This window comes from Schizophyllum commune (genome assembly GCF_000143185.2).
Source record: "Schizophyllum commune H4-8 unplaced genomic scaffold SCHCOscaffold_2, whole genome shotgun sequence".
Taxonomy (NCBI): domain Eukaryota; kingdom Fungi; phylum Basidiomycota; class Agaricomycetes; order Agaricales; family Schizophyllaceae; genus Schizophyllum; species Schizophyllum commune.
This window is the reverse complement of record NW_026089539.1, coordinates 3,399,967-3,417,831: the sequence shown is the minus strand read 5'-3', so window position 1 is coordinate 3,417,831 and position 17,865 is coordinate 3,399,967. Positions and strand designations below refer to the sequence as shown.

General features: G+C 59.0%; 11 protein-coding genes across 11 annotated transcripts; 4 read left to right on the top strand and 7 right to left on the bottom strand.

The window, feature by feature from the left end:
* Positions 1 to 173: 173 nt before the first annotated feature.
* On the bottom strand, positions 174 to 1,028 carry SCHCODRAFT_02488796 (terpenoid synthase; the record flags this gene model as incomplete). The annotated part of the gene is made up of 2 exons (XM_003038367.2): positions 174 to 326; positions 381 to 1,028. 2 exons carry the CDS (start codon positions 1,026 to 1,028, stop codon positions 174 to 176), a joined length of 801 nt encoding a protein of 266 aa, XP_003038413.2.
* A 676-nt stretch (positions 1,029 to 1,704) lies between these two features.
* On the bottom strand, positions 1,705 to 2,453 carry SCHCODRAFT_02613148 (uncharacterized protein). The gene is made up of 3 exons (XM_003038368.2): positions 2,110 to 2,453; positions 1,938 to 2,057; positions 1,705 to 1,892 (listed from the first exon to the last, which is right to left on the bottom strand). Exons 1-3 carry the CDS (start codon positions 2,338 to 2,340, stop codon positions 1,791 to 1,793), a joined length of 453 nt encoding a protein of 150 aa, XP_003038414.1. The 5' UTR covers positions 2,341 to 2,453; the 3' UTR covers positions 1,705 to 1,790.
* Positions 2,454 to 2,638: 185 nt separating this feature from the next.
* On the top strand, positions 2,639 to 4,077 carry SCHCODRAFT_02567612 (uncharacterized protein; the record flags this gene model as incomplete). Its single annotated transcript, XM_003037008.3, has 5 exons — positions 2,639 to 2,650; positions 2,707 to 3,145; positions 3,205 to 3,483; positions 3,569 to 3,886; positions 3,943 to 4,077. Coding segments are annotated over exons 2-5 (816 nt in total), but the record flags the coding sequence as incomplete, so codon positions are not given.
* A 301-nt stretch (positions 4,078 to 4,378) lies between these two features.
* On the top strand, positions 4,379 to 5,780 carry SCHCODRAFT_02613136 (ras-domain-containing protein). The gene is made up of 8 exons (XM_003037009.2): positions 4,379 to 4,458; positions 4,522 to 4,546; positions 4,616 to 4,674; positions 4,742 to 4,802; positions 4,854 to 4,881; positions 4,936 to 4,941; positions 4,991 to 5,267; positions 5,320 to 5,780. The coding sequence occupies exons 1-8, from the start codon at positions 4,422 to 4,424 to the stop codon at positions 5,451 to 5,453; spliced, it is 627 nt and encodes a 208-aa protein (XP_003037055.1). The 5' UTR covers positions 4,379 to 4,421; the 3' UTR covers positions 5,454 to 5,780.
* On the top strand, positions 5,763 to 8,944 carry SCHCODRAFT_02613132 (uncharacterized protein). The gene is made up of 9 exons (XM_050344582.1): positions 5,763 to 6,315; positions 6,627 to 6,769; positions 6,868 to 6,972; positions 7,027 to 7,092; positions 7,148 to 7,207; positions 7,266 to 7,390; positions 7,440 to 7,607; positions 7,659 to 8,634; positions 8,691 to 8,944. Exons 1-9 carry the CDS (start codon positions 5,910 to 5,912, stop codon positions 8,712 to 8,714), a joined length of 2,073 nt encoding a protein of 690 aa, XP_050202479.1. The 5' UTR covers positions 5,763 to 5,909; the 3' UTR covers positions 8,715 to 8,944.
* A 180-nt stretch (positions 8,945 to 9,124) lies between these two features.
* Positions 9,125 to 10,334, bottom strand: SCHCODRAFT_02613129 (mitochondrial 54S ribosomal protein MRPL1). Its single transcript, XM_003038369.2, has 5 exons — positions 10,236 to 10,334; positions 9,998 to 10,180; positions 9,717 to 9,932; positions 9,440 to 9,661; positions 9,125 to 9,383 (listed from the first exon to the last, which is right to left on the bottom strand). Exons 1-5 carry the CDS (start codon positions 10,293 to 10,295, stop codon positions 9,189 to 9,191), a joined length of 876 nt encoding a protein of 291 aa, XP_003038415.2. The 5' UTR covers positions 10,296 to 10,334; the 3' UTR covers positions 9,125 to 9,188.
* A 95-nt stretch (positions 10,335 to 10,429) lies between these two features.
* SCHCODRAFT_02613127 (Rsm22-domain-containing protein) lies at positions 10,430 to 12,956 on the bottom strand. The gene is made up of 7 exons (XM_050344581.1): positions 12,482 to 12,956; positions 12,148 to 12,430; positions 11,945 to 12,096; positions 11,715 to 11,896; positions 11,523 to 11,663; positions 10,984 to 11,470; positions 10,430 to 10,933 (listed from the first exon to the last, which is right to left on the bottom strand). The coding sequence occupies exons 1-7, from the start codon at positions 12,882 to 12,884 to the stop codon at positions 10,587 to 10,589; spliced, it is 1,995 nt and encodes a 664-aa protein (XP_050202478.1). The 5' UTR covers positions 12,885 to 12,956; the 3' UTR covers positions 10,430 to 10,586.
* Positions 12,957 to 13,043: 87 nt separating this feature from the next.
* SCHCODRAFT_080616 (cysteine proteinase) lies at positions 13,044 to 15,124 on the top strand (the record flags this gene model as incomplete). Its single annotated transcript, XM_003037010.1, has 7 exons — positions 13,044 to 13,220; positions 13,276 to 13,458; positions 13,507 to 14,005; positions 14,101 to 14,208; positions 14,269 to 14,414; positions 14,473 to 14,623; positions 14,686 to 15,124. 7 exons carry the CDS (start codon positions 13,044 to 13,046, stop codon positions 15,018 to 15,020), a joined length of 1,599 nt encoding a protein of 532 aa, XP_003037056.1. The 3' UTR covers positions 15,021 to 15,124.
* Positions 15,125 to 15,321: 197 nt separating this feature from the next.
* Positions 15,322 to 15,657, bottom strand: SCHCODRAFT_02487709 (uncharacterized protein; the record flags this gene model as incomplete). The annotated part of the gene is made up of 3 exons (XM_050342881.1): positions 15,322 to 15,427; positions 15,487 to 15,559; positions 15,615 to 15,657. 3 exons carry the CDS (start codon positions 15,655 to 15,657, stop codon positions 15,322 to 15,324), a joined length of 222 nt encoding a protein of 73 aa, XP_050202477.1.
* A 147-nt stretch (positions 15,658 to 15,804) lies between these two features.
* On the bottom strand, positions 15,805 to 16,797 carry SCHCODRAFT_02613122 (uncharacterized protein). Its single transcript, XM_050344580.1, has 6 exons — positions 16,666 to 16,797; positions 16,407 to 16,615; positions 16,332 to 16,355; positions 16,189 to 16,281; positions 16,056 to 16,135; positions 15,805 to 16,002 (listed from the first exon to the last, which is right to left on the bottom strand). Exons 2-6 carry the CDS (start codon positions 16,411 to 16,413, stop codon positions 15,985 to 15,987), a joined length of 222 nt encoding a protein of 73 aa, XP_050202476.1. The 5' UTR covers positions 16,414 to 16,615; positions 16,666 to 16,797; the 3' UTR covers positions 15,805 to 15,984.
* Positions 16,798 to 17,131: 334 nt separating this feature from the next.
* SCHCODRAFT_01341541 (uncharacterized protein) lies at positions 17,132 to 17,673 on the bottom strand. Its single transcript, XM_003038371.3, has 4 exons — positions 17,618 to 17,673; positions 17,545 to 17,568; positions 17,397 to 17,492; positions 17,132 to 17,339 (listed from the first exon to the last, which is right to left on the bottom strand). The coding sequence occupies exons 1-4, from the start codon at positions 17,619 to 17,621 to the stop codon at positions 17,239 to 17,241; spliced, it is 225 nt and encodes a 74-aa protein (XP_003038417.1). The 5' UTR covers positions 17,622 to 17,673; the 3' UTR covers positions 17,132 to 17,238.
* Positions 17,674 to 17,865: the final 192 nt, after the last annotated feature.

The following is a 17,865-nucleotide window of genomic DNA, read 5'->3' as shown; positions in this document are numbered from 1 at the left end:
TGACCAAAGCGCAGGCTGCCAGGCCTTCAGTTTGCCTTACGATGCAAGTGATGAAAGCTGAGGATCAAGGAAAGTGCAGCCGAACGCAAGTCAGTGCATAGTATGGGCTAGCAAAGGGTGCTAGAGAACGATATCGGCGACGCGCGTGTCTATTACATGAGGGGTGGGTAAGTCTAGTCCAAGCCGTCAATGGTCAGTGTTTCTAGTGCTGTCCGTGCGCCGCTCTCCGGGAGCGCAGCGAGCACCTCGCGTGCTTGCGCTGCGTAGTCGTGCGCTACATCCCGCGCGCGATCTCGACCGTCGTATTCTTCGACGTAGTCACGGGCCTGCAGAATTAATCTGTTAGCACCAAGCGACAGTCTGCTCTAAGGAGCGCTCACCATATCCAGGTCCGCCTCGTCCGCCAACCCCCGTTGGACGAGCGCGCCCATCTTCGGGTTGACCTTCCATGCGCACAGTAGCGGCGCGGTCACGTCGCTCCCGCCCGCCTCCCACTCCCGCACGTCCTCCATGATCTGCTGCGCAATGCCCATATTCCGCGCGAACGCGTACGCCACGTCCGGCAGCTGCCCTCTACACCCGCCGAGCACCACCGCCGCCCGCGCGCCCTTCGCCATCAGGCTCGCCCCGCCGAGGTATACGCGCCGGACGTACGACGCCCATGCTTCCGCCGGCGAGCTCGTCGCGACGCGCATCACCGTGCCCTCGACCGTGTTGGCGATCGCGGCCGCGATGAGCTCGACGGCTTCCGCCGCGCCCAGAGCTGCGAGCGCGGAGCTGGCGCGCCCGAGAAGGAAATCGCCGCCTAGAATTGCAAGCTTGTTCCCGTGCGCTGCCTCGCTGCCGGCTGCTACGCCCTCGTGAAGGACGCTCGCGGTGTGTATCATGGCGATGATCTGCGCAAGACGGACCTGTGTGGGAAGGAGGATGGGTGAAGCGGAAGGATCGAGGGTGGGTTGTGGGTGGGCGATGGTCGGTGGTGTCTGGAGGGGGAAGGGGCGCGCGAAGGACGCACGGTCGTCGCGCATGTGTGGGGCAGCATCGGTGACGAGGCTGGACTGCGTTAGCGGGCGGTCGAGCTCCGCAGCGCGCTCGAAGCCAGCCGCATTCACGACGTTCCGCCAATTCCGACCGAGACCGTTCGTAGCCTGAGCAAGCAAAAGGACAAGGAGGGGACGGAGCTGCTGCGCAGGTTGCGTCAGGAAGTCGCGCGCCGCGTCGTGGAGGCCAGGGTGTGCAGAGCCGAGCAGTCCAAGTAGGTTGTTGCGGATTAGGAGCAGCTCGGGCGAGAGCAGCGCGTAGGGATCCGGGCGGACGCGCGCTGTCGGGGCTGCCGACGCATGTGGGAGCGGAGGCGGTGGAGGGGGCGGAGCGGGCTGCTGGGCAACCTTTTGCGCGAGTGCGTGAACATGTCGTCTCGGGCGAGCGTGGGCCTCCTGCAGGTATATGCTCTCGACCGTCTCGCGGCGGCAGCACCGCGACCAGGCCCGCATCGTCGTCGTCGAGGGCGCCGTAGAGAGCGAGCGGGGCGGCGATGGGGGTTTGGGACAAGGAGCGGCGCACGGCGGCGGAGGTAGTGGCGCTTACGGGGCCTGCGGAAAAGGTGACGCACCCGGTTATGATCGACGCGCCCGTGTCCGGAACGCGATCGCGAATGTCCCACGGGCGGCGACGTCGTGCGCGGCGACGTGCAGGGACTCAGGGTACAACTTCAACCAAGATAGCTCTATCGTATACAGTACAGATGGAACGAGGCCTGCAAGATCCAATCACACTGTGTCTGACCGCTACTACCGCTGCGCCGTCGTTGGTGGAGGGGGCGACCTCGGCGCGATGAGGTGGTCGCGAAACTTGGATAGATTTCGCGCCAGATGCTGCGCAAGTACCCTCCCCTGTTGCCAGGTCAGAGCCGGCGCACCAGGGAGCGCTGTACGCACCTTGCTCTGCAGCTCTTCCCACGCCACGCTATCCGTCCCGTTCAATGCGAGCAACATCAGCGGTGCGCCCCTCCCTTCTGACCCTCCCTCAACGATGGGGATGACGATGATGCGTCCCAGCTAGGGGAACGATTCGCATATGTCCATCCAAGTTTTGCGAGATACAACGCACCTCACTATCGACCATGCCCTCGCCTCCCTCACCTTCAGCACCTTCCCCTTGTGTCTCCAGCCACACCTCGCCAGCGATACCCACGACGACACGTATCTCGTCTTTTGGACGCAGCGAGTCCGCAGCGTACGAGATCAACTGCCCAGCCGTAGTGAACAGAACTGCGCTATGCAGCGAAGGCGGGTCGAGGACCTGGGCGAGCAGGTTCTGCAACGCAGACAGGACGAGCATATTAGAGGGTCTGCTTCCAGTCCTGCTAGATGTGCGAGTGATGGGGGCTCCCGAGCGTCCGCGAGAGACGACAACGAGCGTGAGCAGTCCGGCTGGCAGTTGGGGACTTGGCGAATTAAGCGCCCAAGCTGGGGAAGCATGCATTCGGAACTTGCCGAAAGTTCACGTGAAGCTGGTTGAACTTTGCTCAAGACGACTATGGAGGGCTCACACTTTGTCAGTCAGCTAGTCAACTCTCATCAAGATCAACTACCGGTAAGATAGGTGCCGAGATACATACCGAATGGTCATCCTGGCAGACCTAATCTCAGTGAATGACAAAGGAACTTCGCAAACTCTAAGGCCATCTGACCTCTTCTCTCTCAGACACCCCCTGCCGCGCACACGTCCTAAGGCTCTCCTGCTCCCTCCTCTGACAACCGCCTTCTACTTGTTCAAAGTCTTTCTAGTGGCCTATCATCCTCCCAAACCCTTCCCTTCCCCAGCACAAACCGCCCTCCCACAATTGGCTTTCCCTTATGACGTCGCGCCCATAAGCAGGCACGTCCCATGTGATTCCTACCCCCATTTCACAGCCACCCCCGACCCGCGTTCCCGCCATGAAGCCTCCGGGCGGGGTTCATCCGGTCCCGGACCTTCACCCTCGTTGGCTGCCTCCCACACTCATGCGCAGCGACGTGCGCGAGTCTTATAGCTCACCAGGCGGTCACTCACAATAACCATGCTTGCGAGCCTTTCATCCCGCCTTCTCGATGTGCGGGTAGAATACCAGCGCGGCGCGGAGGAAGAAGAGGACTCGACGATCGTGAGTTTTTTCTCGATCTTGGTGTGGGGTACATATCTGAACTCGCCCCCCCCCTTCAGCTCGTCGATGTCGACGCGCTTCGTGCGCTGAGCCTACCAGACATCCTCCCTCCAGGCGTATCCGACACGCTTATCCCTGGCGTAGCGACGCGCTTCGCGGGCCTATGCACCCGGATCTACGGCGCGTTGGGGGATGATGTGTACACGCTCTCCCAGGCATTGTTAGCCTTGGAAGACGCAGGGGATGAGGAGGCTGAGGGAGAAGAGCCCCCGATATCCAAATCCTTGCGCGCCCCTCACCTCCCCCACCGTCGCCAGCGCCGCCGGATCGGCTTGCGGGTGAGTTTCTTACCTTTTCACCCTCACCTTCACCCCCTCTTATCCTTTCCTCATTTCTGGAACGCATGCTGAATTTCATCTTCAGCCCCGCCCTACCCACCTGCAAGACACCCTTCTCCTTCCCAGTCCTCGCCCCTGCGTCCCCTCCATCATTCTATCCCCTGCACCTCCTTTACCCTCACCCACCGCCTCCTGCACACCCTGGCAAGACGTCGCCTTCGGGTCGCGTTTGAGTGTTCCCGGACACCCTGCCTTCAACGCTGCACATCCGCCCTTGTTAGCACGACCGCTACCTGGCAGACCAGACGCCTGGGAATGGCGCGAAAGGGAAGGACGGTGGGTAGCGTTGCTGCCGGGTTTGGATGCGCAGACTGCGCGGGGGCTGTTCTCGCGGCCGATATCTGTCAGGCGGAAGGCAGTCAGGAGGAGGTGAGGAGGGTGTCCATGCAGCTTGCACCTGTAAAATATGGCGATGCTTCTGGTTGCCCACGTACTATCCTTCGTATACCTACGACATACCCGCTGCTGCTCCTACGAGCAGCACCACATGTACTACTATCGCACAGTCTATGCGCATCGAGCGTTCGCTGTTCACAGCCTGAGAGTCCGCTTCGGCTCGGATGGTCAGGGTCATGACGCGTCACCTTCTGTCTGTTGTACGTGGCGAAGCCACCCCATAACGCTCAGAGAAGACAGACACGGGAAGCTCGGAGCTCCTCCTCAGAGTACACCCCAATCATCGCTGCCCTCCATCCAGGCGCCGAGCAGTACCGGATTATTTCGTCAAGTTCATCTTGCGGCCAACTCGAACAATCCTCCCACGCGATATGCCGCGCGGCCGGAACACCCCGGCCCGATGCCGCCACTCCACCTGCGTGCGCGTGCGTGCCTGCGCCGCCGAGCGGCTAGCGCCTTGATCCACGACGACGACGAGCGCGATGTCGAAGCATTTCCAGTTCAAGCTTGTCCTGCTCGGTCAGTTATCCTGCTCCTTCAACCTCTCCCTACACTCGTATACTGACCCTCTCACCCGTTCAGGCGAGTCCGCGGTCGGCAAGTCGAGGTGCGCTGATGACATGACACCTCTCGGCTGGTGCTGTGCGGGGCTCGAGCGCTGACCTGAAGACTGCAGTCTTGTGTTGCGGTTCGTGAAGGACCAGTTCGATGACTACAGGGAGAGCACGATTGGCGGTGAGTGGATTCGGCTGGGGGAGTGTGGCGTATAATGAGAGCTGTGTGGACTGACGGGCGCCACCAGCTGCTTTCCTGACGCAGACGGTTACGCTGGACGATGGGACCACGGTGAAGTTCGAGATCTGGTGCGTGGGCGGTGAGGCAGATAGTGGGACACTCGGCTAAGCGGTCTGCAGGGATACTGCTGGTCAGGAGCGCTATAAGGTGAGTTTGGCCTCATTATCCCTCTATCCGATCGCACGCTGACCTTATTCCCAGTCTTTGGTATGCCCAAACCACATTGATTCGTGGCGCCCCTCCTCACATACCCTAGGCGCCCATGTACTACCGCAACGCCAACTGCGCCGTCGTCGTGTACGACATTACGCAGTCCACGTCGCTCGAGAAGGCACGGACGTGGATCCGCGAGCTGCAGCGGCAGGCGGACCCGTCCATCGTGATCGCGCTGTGCGGCAACAAGGCGGACCTCGCCGCGCGGCGGCAGGTGACGCAGGAGGAGGCGCAGAAGTACGCCGAGGAGGAGGGCCTCATGTGGGGCGAGACGAGCGCGAAGACGGGCGAGGGCGTCGCGGATATATTCACGGCGATTGGTGCGTGGCGAGGGCTTTGTGCGGTAGCGAGATGCTGATGGCTTTGTTGCAGCCAAGAAGCTGCCGTTGACTGCACCACCGTCTGCACGGAGCGGGGGCGCTGCTCGCGGCACAACTGCGGCACGAAACGGCGTTAACCTCACCAACCAGCAGAACAACACCGCGGCCGATGCCTGCAACTGTTAGATGACCCAACCTTTCGAGACTTGACTCCCTCCTTCCACCACCCGCTGTTGTCCTTGTACGATAGCCGGCACGTTTGTGTCCCGTCGGACTGCTGGGCTACTTTCATTTACCATATGTATGCGACGCGCTTCCCTACCTACATGACCTCAGTACGCTTAGCATGGTACTCGTTACGCCTCTTCCAATGCCGTAGACCATTGTTGTTTGTGTACGGGTGTGTCGGACGCACGGACGTTGCTGCATCCCGCCACGCCACGTGGCCAGTAGCGCTCCGCTCCAGGGCCGATCCGGAAATTTGCACGTTGCTCCCGACCTCTTCGTTCTCGCCGCGAATATTCATCGTGCTCTTCTCTCCGGGCGACCGTCAAGCCAGCGAATTCCTCTGAGCAGTCTCCAGTCCTCTGAGCGCCTAAAATCTGAGACGCAGCGCGCGTACGCATACAAAGCAAGCCTAACATGAATCGTCATCATCCCTACGGCGGCCATGACAACTTCAACCGGAGGGGAGGCGGGCAGGGACCCGGCCCCGACCGCTCACACTTTCGTCATGAAGGCAGAGGCAGGGGGAGGGGGCGTGGCCGCGGTGGTGGATATGGCGGTGGTGGCGGCAGCTTCGACGGTGGGATGAGCGGCCCGCCTCCTGGCGGCTACGATCATATGGGAGCGCCGCCGTACAGTGGCGGTTACGACGGACCCCCTCCCCCCATGCAAGCACCTTACCCACCGTATGGTGGTGCCTCAAATGGTTACGGACCCCCTCCGCCTGGGCCCCCTGGCTTCGGCGGACCTCCTCCCCCTCCTCCAGGCGGAGGCGGCTACGGGGATGGTCCCAGTGGCGGCTATGGAGGCGGTTACAATGAAGGTACGCTTGAATATCAGACTGAACTGCGAAATGCCAGATGAGAGCCGTCGGTCCTGGATGAGACGCGGGTAGCCCGATAAGCTATGCGCTGGCGTCATTTGTGCCTTCGGTGAAGCCGTGAGGGTCCGCGCATGTGAAGGCTTGAAGCATGAGTAGTCCGCCATGTCTTGAGGCCTTCAATGATGACGATGGGAAGCCCATGTACTTGGAATCAGGCACGCTCTCTTCATCGAGCGCACTGCAATCGCTCTGCTTTTCTGGCAACTCTATTAAGCTCAGATTCTTACGCTCGCGCATCTTCGCTGTTGCAGGACCGCCTCCGCCATTTCCGGACGATGATTTTGGCCGCCGTCCCCCGCCGCGCAAAGGTCACCACATAATACCTGAATCAGTCATTGAGGAGCGCATACAACGGGAGCGACCCTGCAGAACACTCTTCATCCGTAACATCAAGGCGAGTTAGCGAGTTTCCCGTGCTTGAGTGCTCCTCTACTGCACGGGGCTTGGTTTTTGCGTTACATGAGAGTTCTGGCTGACAGCGTGTGTGTTCAGTACGAAACCCCCAGCGAGCATGTACGCGGCCTCTTTGAGGAGCATGGGGATATCAAAACTTTCTTCGACTTGATATCGACACGAGGCATGGTATTCGTGACTTATGTGAGCTTCCCTCGCGTGGTTTTGTATTGAATGAGTGCACTGAGTGTTGATCAGTTCGACATCCGGGCGGCGGAGCGTGCGAGGGACCGACTGCAGGGCTCGGAAATCAGCGGGCGACCAGTAAGGCTATCCTGCCCTCCCGCGACGCGTTTGCCTCAAACTTCATACCTTGCAGATTGACGTACACTATTCGCTGCCTCGTGATGACGGGAATAAGAACGGCGAGCGTGACCAGGTACGGTCGAGTTGTGTGCCACAAAGTGGATTGCCTCAAATGTTGATTATCTATTCAGGCCATGCAGGGCACTGTCATCGTAATGCTGCGGAACTCCAGCCAGACCATCGACGACAACGAGGTGCGCCGCTTATTCACGCAGTTTGGCGACGTGAAGGACGTGCGACCAGCGCCTGCCCCCAAGTAAGTGCATAGACAGAACGTGAGAACAATCGAGCTGATCTTCGGCCAGCGCGCGATACGTCGAGTACTACGATACGCGCGCAGCGATTGATGCGCACGACCGGTTACGGAATCAGAACCTGCAGGACGGTGTGATGGATATCGAATTTGCTTGGGATCCCAACGACGAGTCGCCAAGAGGGCCAGGCGGCGGCGGCGGAGGTGGAGGTGGTGGACGGTGAGTTCAGTCCACAACCAATCTCAAATGTGGTCACTGATGCTCAACTAGTGAATGGGGTGGTGGACGAGGCGGAAGAGGCAAAGGTAACCGCAATCGCGGTCGGCACGGCGGTGGCGGTGGCGGAGGCCACGGTGACTACGACGATGGGTGGAGCGGCGGCGGGCCTCCTCGCCGCGACGAGTTTGGTCGTGAACGCCGGATGGACGAGTTCGACGGCCCCGGCGACCGCGGTGGTCCCAGTGGGCGTGGTCGCGGACGCGGCTATGGACCCAACCGCTATGGCGGACCTGACCGCTTCGACGGTCCGCCACCACCTGGTGGCTACGGTGGCCCCCCTCCTCCACCACCCGCACCGTACGGCGGTCCCACAATTCCTCCGCCAGGCAGCATGTACGGCGGCCCGCCACCCATGCCTCCGCCCACGAACCCGAACTTCATACAGCCGCCGCCCCCGGGCCCGCCCGCACCTCCCGCGGGCGACGACCGTTTGGAGCAAGCGCGCAAGGTGCAGCAGCTGCTCGCCGCGCTCAAGGCGCCCGGCACGCCCGCGACGCCGCCGATGGGCGCTGGCCCCGTGCCTCCTCCCCCTGCGCCGTTCGCAGGCTTCCCTCCACCTACGGCCATGGGCCAGCCCCCGATGGGCATGGCGCAAGTGCCGCCTGTTAACGGCCCCCCGCCACCTGGGGCCTTCGGCATGCCACCTCTGCAGGCGCCACCGACAAACAATGCGCAGACGCCGGCAGCGAACCCCGCGTTGGCGACTCTGCCGCCTAACATCATGGCTTTGCTGCAAGCAACGCAAGCGAGGGCGACGCCTCCGCCTCCACCTCCTCCAGGACCACTGGGCGCGCCGCCCTACGCGCCCCCTCCGCCATCAAGCAGTGCACCGAGCTACGCGCCTAATGCTGCTATGCTCTCGCCACCGCCCGCCAGTGCGGGTCTTCCGCCACCCCCTGGAGGAGCGCCTCCGGGTGGTTCGCCACCTGCAGCGAACCAAAGTTTCCAGCAACTGATGTCGTTTTTGGTACGTGGTCGCCCATGGCGTGCCCACTCGTTTCTTTTACTCATGCATCACTACAGCAGAGCCAAACTGCCAAGCGTTAAGAAACCATATCACGAAGTGTCAGAAAATCAAAGCACGAAGTGTTCAGCAGCCGAACTATGAAGCGCTAAGTATGAGTGAGGCATCCTTCAGGCCTGAATTCCAACTTCAAACCCCTCTTTTCTGATTTAGCCTCATGTCGTGCCCTATTCACGAACATTGCGCGATTTTTTGTGCCGTATATAACTTTCATTTTTGTCTTCAAGATTTTCAGAATGATGATGCCTATGTTCATAACCTCGCAAGCGAACGCCTGAGCCATGTTCACTCATAATTCGGGTAGAACCGCAAGATTCATTTTACTGGAAGAGAGTCCTCCAAGGGGAATTCTCCTGTAGTTGCGGGTTGCCAGCAAGTATCCTATACCGTTCAGCTTTGCCTTTGGTTCAGGACGATCCCATAGACCGTTTGCGAGTTGCGATTAGACGTCCGTGCGCCCAAATAGTATTGGGCATGACAGATAAGATACTAACCTCTCAAGCGTCTGCTATACGGATGCCAGGGCCGCTCTTCGAGCTCAGCATCACCTTCGCAATAGGGATGATGCGCTTGACCTCTCCGCCTGTCCGTCTCCGACCATCACCGTGCTCCTGGATGTGCCCTGTCGCACGCTTAACAGAGGCCATGAAGTGCTGGAAGTTGTTCACGACGTCCTCGGTGGGGAAGTGGAGCTGCATAACGAACTGTGTGAGTGCGAACAGCTGATAGGTCAAGGAAACCAACGGACCATCCCAATCGGCGCGCGAATGTTGCCTGCCTTGTCTGCCCTCCACTCGCTGGTACCTGCGAGCTTCTTGATGTACCCGGCAATATCGTCCGTAACAGTCCCGCGACGCTCAGACGGAAATAGACCGAGAGGACCCAGAATACGGCCAAGACGGGGGGTAATGGGCTTGATGAGGTCGGGCGTGCAAAGGATAGTGGTAGCGCGGATGCGGTTACTGGCAATCTAGGAAGGTAGGAAGATCAGCATCATGAAGGGACACAAGGTGTATGCAACGCACCCCCTCGATCAACTCCGTCCCGCCGACGATATGTGCACCGGCCTTGCGGGCCTCCTCTGCCTTCTTCCCCTCCGCGAAGACGAGGATTTTGTCCTCCTTGGGCGGCTTCGCTTCGCGCGGCAGACTGACACGGCCCTTCGGGACGGCCATACCGCTACCGAGCGTCGTCTTCACGAAGAGCTCATAGGAACAGTTGGGGGAGGCGACTTCGACGGCCTGCATGCACAGAGATATAACGTGGTTAGGTGAGTGAACGCAGAACAAGGTATAACCAAACGCACCCGGAGCACCTTGATCGCCTCCGCGAGGGGCAGCTTCTCCCGCTTCTCGTCCTCCTTGGCCGCGAGAGCTGCCTTGCGCCGCCGCTTGGCCTCCATGGCTTTCTTCCCCGGCACGCGGATCTTGGGCTTGTTCTGCTTCGCGAGCGCCGCAGGCGTCGTCGAGAAGGACCGGCATGGTAGGCTCTGGGGTAAACAGCATGAGCCATTGCCAATTTATGAGTAACGCGGATTGTGTTACTTGAGCTGCAAGCACTGCCGGGCGGGTGCACCGCTGGCAAAGGAGCGAGAGGGACGCCATCCTCGACGTCCGGACGCGTTTGGACTTGGTGCAGAGCGCGAAAGGGCGGTCCGCACGACGCCGGCGGCACTGATCAAAATTTGGTTCGCACGGTCTGGCGCGCGCGTTCGAGTCTCGCTCATTGACTCTGTCAAGAACAAACATGGAGGCGGGAGGTCCCATTATCGGTAAGTGCTGGCTAAGTAGTGTGTGTACGTTCTATGCTATATGATGCGTGCTTGAGATGAGGTGCAGCCAGATGAGGCGGGTTGATAGCAATGCGTGTATCGTTCGAAGGTCCTCGTCTTCCCCTCAATCCACCTCACCCATTAAATCCCTTTCCTCCTCCCTCCTCTGCGCCCGCCTCAGCTCTTTCCTCTCCAGCGCCCTTGCTCTATCCTCCCTCTTCTGCTTCTTCTTCAGCTCGTCCTCGATCGCCTCGTACGTCACCGGCTTCTTCATCCCCTTCACCTTGCGCTTCCCGATGTCCGCGCCCTTCACCTCGGGCTCGGCTTCCCCTTTGCCCTTGGGCGCCTGGAAGCGCTCCTGCGGGCGGTTCTTGGGCGGATGGGGGAACATGTCGCCCCACTCCGACTTGCGCGCGTCGTAGTAGGGCTGCTTGCCCTGGGATTTGGGGATTGTCATGCGGAGGATTTTGGCTGAGAGCAGAATGAGTTTGTGCTCAGGAGAGAGCTACATAAGAACGCACCTTCTGCCGTGCAAGCATCCAAGATGACATGCTTGCTCCGCTTCAGCGGCGGGAAGATCAGGCGCGGCCAGCTATACGCCTCATGCCTCAACGCCGCCTCCAGCGCTGACCCCGACAACGGCTCGCTAACCACATCGTCATCTTTTACCTCAGCCTCCTTCTCCGCACCATCCTTCCCGGTCTCTCCCGCCGCCACCAAGCGCTCATGCTCTACCTGCAGCATCAGCTCCTTCGGCACAACACTCGCTTCCGCCCGCTTCTCCAGCTCTCTCCTCCCCACCTCACCAATACGGCCGACCGACGTTGTCGCCCTTGCCGGCCTCGACCCGCGCCGGATGACGACGTACGAGTAGCCGATGTTCTCGTGGCCGAACTTGGTGTGCTTAGTGCGGCGGGTGAAGGAGGGGCGGTGGAGGCGCTGGGAAAATCCGCAGACAAGCTTGGTCGCGCCGGGGTGGTAGAGGGGGCAGGCGCCGTCATGGGGGCACTGTGAGAGGGTAAGGGATTGATCAAAAGGGTATGCGGGAGAGGAGACACACAGGTGCGATGACATGGGCGCCTCGCAAGGCGTATTCGGCGCTCTCAAGCTCTTCGAGTTCCTTGTTGCCCTGCCGGAGCAGCCAGTCGCGCGCCTCAGCGATTGCCTCAAAGCCATCCTTCGTATTGTGGTCGATTAAGACCTATGATTGTAGGTTAGCGAGCAGGCTCACAGAATGACAAGCTTCGCGTACCATCAACTCTGCGCCACTCTCCCACATTTGCTTGACTATCCTTCTCCGTGCCAGAGGGTTGGGTTGAGCAGCAAGTGCGAACGCTGACAGAGCCATCGCGTTATTGCGCTCGTTGCGTGGCAGGATGTCCTCTTCGTGGTAGGCCTTCTGCCAGTTGACATGGTCTTCTGACAGACCCATGTCTAAGAGATGTCAGAGCGTAATTGCCGGTGCGCCTCAGCCAAACTTACTCTTGAGCAGACGCTTGCCAATCATCCTCAAACCCTCTCGCTTCTCGATGCTTGTGTATGACGATATAGTAGAGTTTGAGATCTTGAGGTCGTTCAGGTCTGTGTCGTACGTCCCGTTTGGCAGTTTCTCTTGGAAGACGTGCATCGAGGCCCTATATTCACCCATGAGATAAATGTGACGCATATGATTGGTAGCCACATACCATATTCCACTCCCAGCACCAGAGCCCCATTCAAGGACCCGCTCGAGCCTAAAGTCGGGCTCTATTCGTTGCCGGAGATGACGGAGTACGGAAGCGATGGCAGCGTAGTGAGGGGGAAGGGCGACGGTGGCGAACGCGGTACCATCACCCTCAAGGTGGCGCATCCGCTGTTCTCTTGAGCCGTAGCTGACGTCGTAGTCCGCACTCCACGCAGAGTCCTCGCCGCCAACGTCCGTGCCAAAGAGCCTCAGCGCATCCTCACGCAATTTGTGCTTGTCTGCGTCTGCGATCGAGTTAGCTAATCCGCAAGCACTGGGAGGTATTGTGCACGCACCGGCCACCACCAGGTTGATCTCCCTCTGTAGCTCATTTGGGAGGACGAGAGAGCCTATCTTCTCGCTCCCAAAGAGCGCTGCAGGCGACTTGCGATGCATCCTCTCGTCCTCGAACTCCTCCTCCTCGAACGGCTCTACATCCACCACTGCCGCATCTTGGGGGAATACCTCCAGCTCCCGCTTCTTCGGCGCCGCGTACTTCTCTTTCGCCTTGTTGTTAATCAAGGAGATATCAACGTCGCGCAGGAGTGCCTGTAGGGTGGGATCGAGGTGCATGCGCGGGTTGGGTACGGATGCGGTGGCTGCAGCATTACTAGCGACTGCCGAGGTCGACAGGCCAGCCGCGAGGGTGGGGAGGCGCGCGCGCACCGCGGGAAGCGAGCTCAACGTCGGGCGCAGCATCGCGGAGGATATGAAGGGAGCAGGCAAGCCAGGAAGTACTGACTAAGTCCTGTGTGCAATCAGAGGGCGCGGGTTAGAGTTAGGCGCGCCTTCTCCGCAAATTGGTTGTTTTCAAATCGGGGACGCGGCCCGGAGCGCCGAACTCTACCTTCTGCGCTCATGTCGAAACACGCTGCTGAGGACGTTGCGGTGGTCGAGGACGCGGAGAGGCCAGCGAAGCGCGCGAAAGTTACAGAGAACGTGAATGGGGACCACGAGAGCGACGACGAAGACGAGCCAATCCAGGCAGAATCCGTTCCCGAGGAAGTAAAGGCGTCCGATCTATACCTTGACACGGTGCGTGTGCTACAATGTCTTTTAGGACGCGACTTACGCGTCCCCCCTTCCCTAGATCAACCGAGCAGTGCTAGACTTTGACTTTGAGAAAGTTTGCTCCGTGTCGTTGTCAGACATCAACGTCTATGGCTGCCTCGTCTGTGGCAAGTACTTTCAAGGACGAGGGCCGAAGTCGTACGCCTACGCGCACTCTATACATGAGGATCACCATGTCTTCATCAACCTTGAGACCACAAAGGTATGCATGCGGAATCCATCCTCATGTTGGCTGCTGAACCTACGCCAGGTCTACGTACTTCCAGACGGATACCCCGTCTCCGATCCCTCCTTGGAGGACATAGCATTCGTGTTGGCCCCATCTTTTACACCACAAGGCGTAAAAGCACTCTCAAGCCCAGCTGTACTCGCCAAGCAGTCCTTTGACCTCGGCCATAAACCATACATCCCTGGCTACATCGGTCTCAACAACATAAAGCACAACGACCACATGAACGTCATCATCCACTCCCTCCTGCACGTACCACCGCTCATGGATTACCTACTACTATCCAAGCCGAATGGGAAACAGACCGAACTCGTGCGGCGGTTTGCCGCGCTGGCGAAGAAGATCTGGAATCCCCGGCTGTTCAAGAGTCAAGTCAGCCCGCACGAGTTCTTGCAGGAAGTGAACAGAGCAAGCGGCGGAAAATTCAGATTGGAGCAAAAGGGTGATCCCGTCGAGTTCATCGGCTGGCTCCTCAACAGATTGCATAAGGACTTGGGTGGCACGAAAAAGCGGAACTCGAGTGAGTGACCGCGACTACAAGGATTTCCGAATTCATCATTGCCTTGCCTCCGTTTCCTATGTATCACCTCCACGGCTGACTCAATCCTCCGATAGGCGTCATCTTCTCCACCTTCCAAGGTGAACTGCGGCTCGAGACGCAGCAAGTGCTCGTGCGGCCGGACGCGGGGGAGAACGCGAAACCGGTCTTTGACCTTGACCGAGGTAAGTATCTCTGCTGTTGCCCTACCAACACCCTCGACTAACAATCGCGCGCGGCGACAGACATCAAGACCACAGTCTCACCGTTTCTGTTTCTGGCCGTCGACTTGCCCGCGCCACCGCTCTTTCAGGACTCGGTCGAAAAGAACATCATCCCGCAGGCGAGCATCTACTCCGTGTTGGCGAAGTACGACGGTCAGACGACGCAGGTGAGGACGATGGGTCCGGTGGCTGGCATTCCGGTGGCACTGACGCCGCATATTGTAGGAATATCTCGGCCAAGTCCGACGTTACAAGTGCCAACGCTTGCCACCCTACGTGATCTTGCACTACAAGCGGTTCACGAAGAACAACTTCGTAGAGGAGAAGAACCCAACGATCGTCAACTTCCCCTTGCGCGGCCTGGACTTGAAAGACAGTGCGTTTGAGGCCACCGCTCCGGCATGCCGTTGACTCACGTGTTCACTCTTTCCCCTCCAGTCGTCGACAACCCCGAGGCGCACCCGTCGACCACGTACGACCTCCTCGCAAACGTCACGCACGAGTCCGTCGCGGGCACGACGCGCGACAAGGAGAACACGGTCTGGAAGTGCCACGTACGCGCAGGGAGCGGCGGCGGCGACAACGAGAAGTGGTTCCTGATCCAGGACCTCATCGTCGAGGAGGTCCGAAAGGAGATGATCTTTCTCGGCGAGACGGTGCTCCAGATATGGGAGCGGCGCGCTCCCGCGCCCGCGTCTGCTTCGGCATCAGGGAAGGCTGCGGCGGGAGCGGGCGCCAATGGATCGAGTAGTAAGATGGATGTGGACAAGTAGGCCGGATTGGTAGAGCGGAGAGGTGTGATATTATTCTGACGCGGGCGTACTGCTGTGGCGACCTATCTACTCGAGATGCATCTGCAGTGCGACATGAGAAACTGATCCGCTGCGTGAGACTGCTTTTCGAAGCCTCGGGTGAAATGGCGCTTATTTGTTGAGTGGATGGGCGCAGGACTACCTCCGACCTTGTCTGCCGCGTAGGTAAATGAGATGCGAGCACGTCAAGACGATGCGAGGCACGGCCGCGCGTTTGAAGCCCCCGATTCAACATGCAAGGCTCGTTTCAGCTCAACAGACATTAGCTTGATTGCGGCGGGGTCGTCGTCGGGCCAGTCGCGTTCTCGTTCGCGGGCTCCGTGCCCTTCGTTCTGGCGCGTTTTTGCCAGTCGGGGGAGTTGTAGCTGCTGGATGTGGTGTAAGCATCTGTCACAGGACACAATTGAGAAGTAGATAGGAGACTTACGGCTCGCCAGACTGGACCTGCGACGCAGCTTGAGCTGCCGCAGGCTGAAAAATGTATATCCCGCTCACGACGCCTGACCATGGATCAGCGTTTTTTCGGAATGTTACCTCGGGACAGTGGCATTTTACCTAGCGCGGCAACTGCTAAGAGAGGCGTTATAGGCCGACGCATGCCGTTCAGAAAGGGTCAAGCCGAAGTCGAACTTGCGGTGGCGGTGCGGATGTCCTCCGACAACGTGCTGACAGTGACAGTGACAGGTTCAATTGCGTGTCACGTCACCACATTTGTTGAACTCAGACGCGACCACACAAAACTGACGCCAGAGATCCATACAAGTTCGTACATTCGTCGTGTGTTACATACTGGATAAACAGACTATACTACACTGATGCGTCCGATATGAGATGCTAAATAGCCAGGCTAATGTCCGGGTACCTCTGCCTGAAAGGACCTGAGATAAATAACGATCTGGAGTCGGCTTGTCCCTGTCGGGACGCTTCAAGGAAGATTGGGGTTCTAGCGGGGATGTTTCAGGAATTTCTCAGAAGGAGAAAGACGATATCCCGAACCTGAAGTGCCTGACGGGCCGCTTCCTCCTTTGCGACGGACTTCTGCGCCGCTACTCCAGTCCCAAGGGGTTGTCCGTCAACTATGGCAAGGTGAGCCCGAGTAGATGCAAGTGTTAGAGGACAAGTGGCGTACCCTTGCACTGAACGGTCCAGATACGCGCGTGAGAGGGGCCCGCACTGCTTTCCGAGTACGTGACCCGCGTGGTCTGCTGTCTCGTCTGAAAATCTGGGAAAGTGTCAGCATACGAAGCTTCTCGGGCAGGGAAGGATACGCGCAGTTGTTCAATCGCGTTACATAGTCTGCGACGATCAGCGGATTTTCTACTGCAGAGGAAGAAGGAGCAGACGCACTAGACATTGTGGCGGGATGGGTAAGGATAATGAGTCCGTAATCGGGCTAGCAGCCCGCCCTTTATATCCTGCGCCCACTGTCGTAAAACCCGAATTGATACAGTAAAGATGCAGCCATGTCCATGGGGCCGAGCCGGCGTATTATGCCAGAGCATATCCTCCCGCAGCCAGTTGTAACAAGCGAATCATTCGCACTCTATGATCAAAGTCTCGCCACCAGGTCAACGGGCCGACGACTAAGTGCACTGCCGCAGCTCACCTAGGCGATGGGCGAATACGTGCGCGCCACACGGAGTGATGCTTGAACAGATAGTTGAACGACCGCGGAGTCTCGATAGCCCACTAAGTGCGCTATCTGTAGGGCTGGGCTATCCGATGGTCCGAGTTGTTCTATGAGATCAACCGACACGAAAAGCGGATGCGGATGCGGCGGACCGTCAGCAGACCGCGAGAGAGACCTCGATATGCGAGTATCGACCCAGGCTTCCGGCGAGCAAAGCGTCTCAGGAGCTCAGCTTCGTCCCCCGGAGGCCGAGGGCGAAAGCGACCGCTCATCAATAAACACCCCGCATCCCTGTGGATTGCCAATCAGCTTTAAGCGAGACGAGGACACGACGTACCGTGGCGCGGAGTTGAAAGTATTGCGAATATGTGGGGGAAACCGCTGGCGCGAGGAAAATAGAGATACAATCGATTTTCAAGGAAAGGCTACAGGGGAAGGTCGGGGTACATCCTGCCACAGCACGCTGTGGAATAGATAGCTCGAATCTGGGGGACGACACGGATCGATGCGAGTGAAGAAGCAGTTAATGAATCGTGACGACGCTGAGCTCTAGGCGGGAACCCCAAGGGCAGCGAGGGCCTGCTTGGCGGCCTCAATCTTCGCAGTGTTCTTGTTAGGAGCCGAAGCAGTGCCCTTCGTCTCCCCGCGAACTGATAGGTCAGGTTCACAATTAGCAAAGAAATTCTTATCACGGGCTCGTGACTTACTGTTGCACTTGACGGTCCAAACAACAGTGCCGTTTGGACCGGGAGCCTGCCTCTCAGCCCAGCTCACAGCGGCATGCTGATTGAGGCCTTGGAAGTCTGCGCACGTGGCATGAGCAACGAAGATGCGGTCGAAAAGGCAAACGCGCACGGTTGTTGAGCTTTGCAATGGCGTCTGGGCAAGCACATCAGTAGTTTCCGCGGTCTTGCATGAGGTCACTTACCCATTGCACACGGTCTCGTTTGTCTGCAGAGGTCCCTTTGCCACCCAAGTTGCTTATATGTGATGGACGAGCCATCGCTGCGCGGCACATGCAGAGCAAGATGCTTGAACAAAGAGACCATGGACGCTATAGAAGTTCATGTCCGGTTCGCATAAGTCCAGCGAGATGGCGCGCAGGCGTTCCGAGTTGCCAACCGCAGACGCGAGGCGCAAGACGAACTTGTCTCTCGTGAAAGACTGGGGTGCCGT